This window comes from Elephantulus edwardii, unplaced genomic scaffold (genome assembly GCF_000299155.1).
Source record: "Elephantulus edwardii isolate Elephantulus edwardi_28Jun2011 unplaced genomic scaffold, EleEdw1.0 scaffold00345, whole genome shotgun sequence".
In the NCBI taxonomy this organism is placed as follows: Eukaryota; Metazoa; Chordata; class Mammalia; order Macroscelidea; family Macroscelididae; genus Elephantulus; species Elephantulus edwardii.
Genome location: NW_006400095.1, coordinates 463,067 through 471,395, shown reverse-complemented (window position 1 = coordinate 471,395; position 8,329 = coordinate 463,067). Strand labels below are relative to the sequence as shown.

The 8,329-nt window shown below is 39.6% G+C and overlaps 1 protein-coding gene across 1 annotated transcript in view; it reads right to left on the bottom strand.

The window, feature by feature from the left end:
* Positions 1-8,329, bottom strand: part of SLC13A1 (solute carrier family 13 (sodium/sulfate symporter), member 1) — an 85,431-nt gene that overhangs the window by 44,160 nt on the left and 32,942 nt on the right. The window contains exon 8 of the mRNA XM_006901801.1: positions 422-573. Coding sequence (XP_006901863.1) covers positions 422-573 — 152 coding nt within the window. The remainder of the gene's footprint in view (positions 1-421; positions 574-8,329) is intronic.

Below are 8,329 nucleotides of genomic sequence, written 5' to 3'. Positions count from 1 at the left end.
TATGTATATGTGTATTATACCTATATGTATGTGTACATATATGTATATGTATTCAACTACCACTCCTAAATCTCTGCATAAATACTACATTCAAATAACCTGTTTTAACCTCACCTGACCACCCCTTGCAATATGAGCTATAACAAGCAATAACTTTCTTGCTTGACTGAAGTGGTCAGCCAGCAGTTAGCTGGCCTGGGGCATGGGCAGGCACCGCCAGCTTGTCAGTTCCCTGTGTTCTGCACCTTTAACTCTTTTACAAGAGAATGCCCCTAGACCCATATGTATCTTAATGGGAATTGAATGAGAGTTAGCCCAACATAGTACCTCTCTCATTGGATTCTCTGAATCAGGTCAGACGAACAGTTGTAACGTGTGTGTTACCCATTTGTTAAACCAACAGCCCAGCAGCTTGGCTTACGTATTGAAATGCTCCGCGAAGATCAGGTTGGTGGAGGTGCCGGTGATGGTGGTCAGGCCGCCGATGGTGGAGGAGTAAGCGATGCATAAGCACATCAGTTTGCACAGCATGTGGTCCCTCTTCGTTCTGTATCTGGTTCCTGCAGCTGAGACCTGGCAAACAGAAAAAGGAACGATTGCCGCAGCTCTCCTTCTAGTCATAGCGCTCAAGAATAGTGGTTGTCTTGTCATCCTGTCTCTTCAGGAAATCTCACATGCATTTTATTGATGCCGTAAATATCCACATACCACTTCACCAATGTGTTACCTCTCTCCTAAACTTCATTTTCCACTTACATATTTAGTTGTCTATTCATAGGAGAGAGGTAACACCTTGGTGATGTGGTATGTCAATATTTATTGAAAGTCTTAAATGATTCCAGCTCAAACTGTTGAAACAAACTTGTATTTCCTTCCTCAAGCTTCATTATCATCTACATAAGCTAACAGCATTACCACAACAGTTATAGAGCTCTTAATAAGAAAGAATGCATGCTTCTAAATGAGCATTTTATAAAGTTCCTTAATTCAGTTAATTATTTTAACACATTGAGACTGGTGCTAGCTGTTGTTGCTATGTGCCATCAAGTCTAGTGTGACCCATAGCAACCTTCTGAGCAACAGGTCTGAATCCTGTTCTAGCCTGTCCCATCCTCCTACTTCCTGACACAGTAGAGCTCATTGCAACAGTCACTGTGTCAATCCACATGGTTGAGGGTCTTCTTCTTCTTCTTCCCTTCCCCTCTACCTTTCCAAGCATCATGCCCCTCTCCAAGGAATAACCCCTCCTAGTCACATGAATCAAATAAGTGAGGCAAAGCCTCACCATCTGTGCCTCCAAAGAGTGCTCTGCCTACATCTTCTCCAAGACATATTTGTTTGTTCTTTGGGCCATTCATAGGATGTTCAGCACTCTTCTCCAACCTTAAAGCTCAAGGGCATCTTTTTTTTTCTCACTCAGTCATTCTTATTCATTGTCCAAGTCACAGATGCATAGCAAGTGATTGAAAAAAACCACATGGATCAGAGGCACCTTAGTCCTCAAACTGGCATCAATACTCCTCAATAATTTGGAGATGTCCCTAACTGCAGACTTGCCCAATACAATACATCTCCTGATTCCTGGCTGCGATACCAGGGGTGTTAATTTTAGATCCCAAGTAAGTTGAAGCTGTTGACAGTTTCAATCTTTTCTCCATCTATCATGATGTTTCCTATAAAGCCAGTGGTAAGAATCTTTGTTTTTTGATGTTGAGATGCAATCTATATTGAAGGCTATGTTCTTTGATCTTCTGCAACAAAAGCTTCAAGTCCTCCTGCCTTTCAGCAAGCAGGGTTGTGCCATCTGTGTAATGCAGGTTATTGATGAGTCTTCCTCTGGTCCTGATGCCACATTCCTCTTCACAGAGGACAGATGCAAGTAGGAAACACAGGGTGATTATGTCAACTGTCCAAGATTGTGGAGCACTTTTGGATTTTGAAACCAAGTAGTCTTGCTTAAGAGCCTATATTCTCAGTCTGTGATGTTGTGTATCACAGAGTCAGAACTGACCTATAACAGGTGACCCTATAGTGGGTTTTTAGAGGCAGTAATTTGTACAGGAGTTGATCGCCCATCTTTCTCCCATGAAACAGCTGGTGGATTCAAACTGAGTATCTTTGTGTTGGCAGTGAAATTCGCAACCTCAGGAAACCCAACAGAGGTCAGTTCTGAGCCAGTTCTAAATCAGCTGCAATGGTAGAGTTTGGTTACCATGCTTGGGGGAAGAAAAAAAAATTACCTTCCTTATCACCAAGTTCTGTAGATTTATCTAATTAAATATGACTACACTACACTATATTGCATCAGCCCCCCGCCCCATCCACTGCAATCATAATAGCCTCGGTCAGCCGGATCTCTTGCTACGGTAGTAACCTCCTTAAACGTCTTGCGTCAATCCTTTCCTGTTCAGACACATTCGACACACTGAAGCCCTTTAAAAAGTCAGATGCAGTGGGGATTAATTCAATGGGAAGTAATTTTCTAAAACACAGGGTTATGGAAATGGTTGTATTAAACACAACATGAATTAAGGAAAATGTGAAACACAGTGTGTATGAATTTTGTATGGAAACCAATATAAAATTTAAAAAAAATGTACATGCAGAAGAATCTCTCTCTTTCTTACAAATAAGCAAATGTTCTGTGACACTGACATGAAAAGAGCTTTTTCAGAAAGCCTGATAAGAAAATAACCACAGCGTAAAGGAAGTTCTTCTGGATGGGGGAATGGCATTTGGCACGGCTGAGGTCAAGCGTACAGTATCTCAATTTATCTTCTACTCTCTAATTAGCTTACAGGCCAACCCCTAGAGGTAGGGTCTTCTGCTCTTCACAGAAAATAATTTACATGTCTTCCCTTGCCTTATATTTTCTACTTAATATTACTTGTATTTTTTACATATGTTATTATAAGTTTCTATTAAAAACTTGAAAAGTGTTTTAAAATTCTCAATAAGAGTTTTACTTCAATGAAGTATATTTTATGAAGTCTATGAAAAAAGCCTTTCAAGCCAGAAGTGAAGTGTTATTTAGGGGACATATGAAGTTGGCATCTCATTTGGATATGATTAGTTTAATGATATAAATGGAAACACGAGTCATGTGTATGTCTTATTATTAATTTTCACAAATACAAGAGGAATATGTTTTCTATAAAACATAACTGTGAATATACACACATATGTAAATATATATAAACAATTCTTAAAATGCATTGTCAGATACAAAATGAACAATTAAAATACATACATAATGACATATTAACCACAAATTATATCTACTGGGTTTCCCACATGTGTTCTTTTTATATATTACATTTATTACCTATAAAACACTCACATAGTGAACATTAATTATTATTATACAATTATCATAAACTGTTTTTAAAAATGAATTACTGAACATTTTGATCAAAGATTCTATAGAAGAATCCTGATTGAAAGGGGCCCAATGATACACATTCTAATTCTAATGGAATCTAGATATTATTTATTGTTTTGAGTCGTAGAGGCTGGATGAACCCTGAAACTACTGCCCTGAGATCAGCGATAAATTTGAATCCTTCACCCCAAAATAATCTTGCCGTTTTCTTAAAACCAAACAATGGCTAAACTAGTGAAGAACTTCTGCCTTGAACATTGAGCTCTTTTAAGATGTGTCTATATAGGATCTATAGATGATAATAGCAAGTCAAAAGATGAGACAGGGACCTTATGGTGCTGTGAATTTATGTTAAAGGAGGAAGAAAGAAGTCAGAAAAGGAAGATGAGGATGATTGTACAATTCAAAGAATCCAACCAAGGACAGTGAAATGTGCATGTAAAAATGGTCAATTTGGTATATGCTCTGCTGTAGGTATTTTCAACGATAACAAAAGTAAAATAAGCTATAAAATATGTTGCTGTTGTTGTTGATTGCCATTGAGTCAAACACAACTCATAGCGACCCTATGAACAAAGAGCCTGAAGTCTTTCTATAACTAACATCATTTATCAAAGTTCATAGAGTTTCCAGATACATGTTGATTAGGAACTGGATGCCACTCAAAAGCAAATTTAAATTCTGTGGCAAATGTGCTGTTAATATATCTTGATAAAAGAAGGGTTAAGTGGAGGTGTTTGGGAGGTACTGTGGGGCGCTCCATTTGTTTTTCTCGTTTGCAAACCTCAGACTCACGCAGTCAGTTTTTGTGTTTCTTTGGTTGACTCCTTGTCAACTTCAGGCTCTTACTCTGGAATCTTCATTCTTTCTCCTTTGTCTGCCTCTCCAGGTCAACTGTAGCTCTTCCTTGCATGCCCTGAGCCAGCCTCCCTAAACCACAGGCTGCTCCTACCTTGAATGCCTGTGTCTTCGCTCATGCTATTTGCTCTGCTTTCTGCACTCTTCCTCCTTCCATATTTCCAATGGTTAATCATCATTTAAACAACTCAAATAGTATTGGAAATTAATATCTTTACTCTTTTGGTTTTTATATTGTTACTGTTTAGCTAATATCTGACAGTCACGTGATTCCTGATCATGAATAATCATGAATGTAGTTCAATCGTGTACTTGCTGGGTTGAATTGTTGAAGGGGTGGTGATAAATTGAGGCATAGCTGTCGAGGACCACAGAGATAGTAGTAGGGAGAAAAGAGTAGTAGTAACAGCACAGAGCAGCAGTAATAAAGCATTAATGTTCTTGAGAACAGTCTACAATCAGCTATCAATGGAGCAAACTATCGGAACAGAGCCGATAGAATACAAGGGGGATGCCAACAGATTGAACATGTGCCCAGACAGTTAACCGAGATCTAGAGGTCTGACCCAAAGTGCAAGGCGTTGAGGCATTAAAGGCACAAAGTAAGATCGGGGACATGAGATTTCACGAAGGACTATTCTCTCCCATAAATTGAGGAGGAATTGGATTTGTGTGTTGAATACTTGTTTTCTTCTAAGAGTTTGAAAGAGTAAAGCTCTTTTTCATATGATATGAGAATGTGCTTCTGTCAGGTTGCATGAAAAGAGACTTATGTGAAATTAAATATAGAGAATTGTGTAATCTTTAACAATAATTTTAAAAGTAGACATATATACTCACAAAATTAAACTGAAATGAAATGTATCAAAATGGTAGCAATAGTTAGCTCTTAAGTATGAGATTATGAATGGTTTTCCTTCCTTCTTGATATTTTATATTTTCAACAAAGTAGTAAGTTTTAAACATAAAGGATTATTACAACAGACACCCTTATTAGGCTTAAAGCCAAGGTTTTCTTAGGACATATGCACATTTCCTCAATTAAAACCCCAAACCATGTATTTGAGTTTCCTCTCAGCGATTTTGCCCTGTACCATCTTGCTTGCCAGCACACAGTTTACTCCTGGGAGCTTTGAAACGACATCTGAGGCCACATTTAATTACATGTCATATAGCTGTTACGCCAATAATTTTAATGTATCTTTTTTTTTATTGAGTCCTAAGTCTGTTATGCATGAATAATTCCAAGTTATTCTAGAAATTGTATGTATACTTCTACATCATCTGAATATCTGAAAACTAAAACCAAAACCCCAAACAAATCTGACTAGAGTATGAGGAAGGCTGAAGACCCTAGTGGCTTTAACTGGGCGTTTCTGAGCAGGGATCCAGTGGGCCCAGAAGTGACTCACTACTGCCACCTTGTGACAGTGATTGCAGATTTCAGGGGTAAATTAGAAATTTCCAACTTTCTGTGCTGAAAATGTACCCATGAACCAAATTTAAAAAAAGAAAAAATTAAAAACTCAACCCACTGCCATTGAATCAGTTCTGACTCGTAGCGACTCTCCATCGGGCTTCTGAGGCTGCAAAACTTTACAGGAGGAGACGGCTCATATTTGTTCCGCCCAGAGGATGATGGATTCCAACCGCTGAATTTTGATCATCAGTGTACCACATAATGTGGTACCATGGGTCAAACCAGAGATCTCCAAAAAGGTATCAAAGATGATCCATTAGGGTTTATGTGGTAGGAAAATGTTGTTGTTAGGTGCCGTCACTTTAAGTAGGACTAGTAGTGATTCTATGAACAAAAAGAGCTGAATGCTCTTCTATCTGGCACCATCCTCACATTTCCTGACACACAAGAACCCATTGCAGAAGTCACCATGTCAACCCACCTGGTTGAGGGTCTGCCTCTCTTTCACCGACCCTCCACCCTTCCCAGCATCATGTCCTCCAACGAACATGTCTAAAGTATGTGAGGCAAAGCCTCATCATTCTTACCTCCAAAGAGCACTCTGGCTCCACCCCCTTCAAGACATATCTTTCTCGGCCATCCATGGGATGTTCAGTGCTCATCTCCAACACCACAGCTCAAAGGTGTCAATTCTTTTCCTGTCATCTTTAGTCATTGTCAAGCTCTCAAATGCATTGCAAGTAATCAGAAAGACCATGACTGAATCAGGCGCACCTTAATCCTCAAACAGATGTCATTACTCCTCAGTAATTTGGAGAAGTCCCTAACCCCTAACTGCAGATTTTTCCCAGTGCAATGTGTCTACTTATTTCCTAATTACTGGTATCAAGGGTGTTAATTGTGGATCCAAGCAAGATGAAGTTATTGACAGTTTCAATCTCCTCTTTACCCATCATGACACTGCCTATCAGTCCAGTGGTAAGAATCTTTGTTTTCCTGACATTGAGATGCAATCTCAATGAAGGCTGGATTCCTTGATCTCCCACAACAAGTGCTTCAAGTCTTCCTCACTTTGTATTTAATTAATTATTAAAGCCTATTTGCAAAAATTCTCTTTTCCTGCCAACTATTCTAAGCTTATCTAACACAGACACTTCCAACTCGTTTAGCTATTTTTAATATTTACTTGCACATCTATTAATAATAAAGTTATATTGTCGTTAATTCACTGTCATCGCATTGGATTGACTCTTTGCTGACTCTCCCGTGGGTTTTCAGAGGCAGTAAATCACACAGGAGATTGCCCACCCTTCTCCTGAGCAGGGGATGGTAGATTTGAACCACATGCCTGTAGGTTGACAGGACAGCTCCTTGATACAAGGCCACCAGACTTCTCTCATCATATTATGTTGTTGGGTGCAGCCGGGTTCACTGGACTCACAGTGACCCCAGGAACAACAGATCTGAACCTTGCCCTATCCTGCACGGTCCTCTAGATCTGTCATGCTCAAGTTCACTGTGGTAGTCACCGCATCAATCCATCTCCTGGGGGACCTTTCTCTGTTTTGCCAACTCTCTACCTTGAATGATTTCTCTCTCCAAGGACTGGTTCTTCTTGAAAGGATGACCAAAGTAAACGAGACTAAGGCTCACCATTCTTGCCTCTCAGGAACATTCTGCTAGCACTTCCTCAAGACAAGTGTGTTCTTTTGGCAGGGCATGGACTAGTGAACACCGTTCATCAGCACCACAATTCAAAAGCATCAGTCAACTCTTCAATCTTCCTTAGATGCATAGAATGCAACTGAAAATACTATGGCTTAGGTGAGCCCTAATACTTAATATGACATAATCTCTTGATTTCTCATTTGTAGGCATTAAAAGCTAGATTTCCACTAAGGTAGACAATAGCTTTCTTCCACACTTCTCTATTGTACATAATCTAAGTGTGCTCTATTGTACATAGGGTTTTCGAAGGCCTGTAATTTCAGAAGTGGATGGCCAATCCTTCTTCCTAGTCTGTCTCAAGTTTTAAATATATATAATAGTATCTGACATATAAGCATTCTACAGAAAAGAGTAAATGAAAGACATTTACCAGTTAGAAAGAACAATATTCAGGATTGGTGGAAGAATCATCAACAATCTGCGTTATGCAGATGACAAGCCTGCTCGCTGAAACGGAAGAGGACCTGAAGTGCTTGCTGCAGAAGGTCAAGGACTGCAGTCTTCAATATGGATTAAAGCTCAATATTAAGAAAGCAAAGATTCTCACCACTGGACCAATTGACAGCAGCAGTATGGATAGTGAAGAGATTGAGATAGTTAACAGTTTCAGTTTGCTTGGCTCCACAGTCAACACTCTTGGTAACAGCTGCCAGGAAATCAGGAGACAAGTGGCATTGGAAAGTCAGCTGTGAGGGACCTCTCAAGAATACTGAAGTGCAATGATGTCAGGCTGGAGACTAAGGTGTGCCTGGTCCAGGCTATAGTCTTTGCAATTATGTGCTATGCATCGGAGAGTTGGAAAGTGAATAGGGATGCTAGAAGGAGAATTGATGCCTTTGAGCTGTGGTGCTGGAGAAGAGTGTTGAATATTCCATGGACTGCTAGGAGAACAAACAGGTTTGTCCTGAAGAGGGTGAAGCCAGAATGTTCCCTGGAGTCAA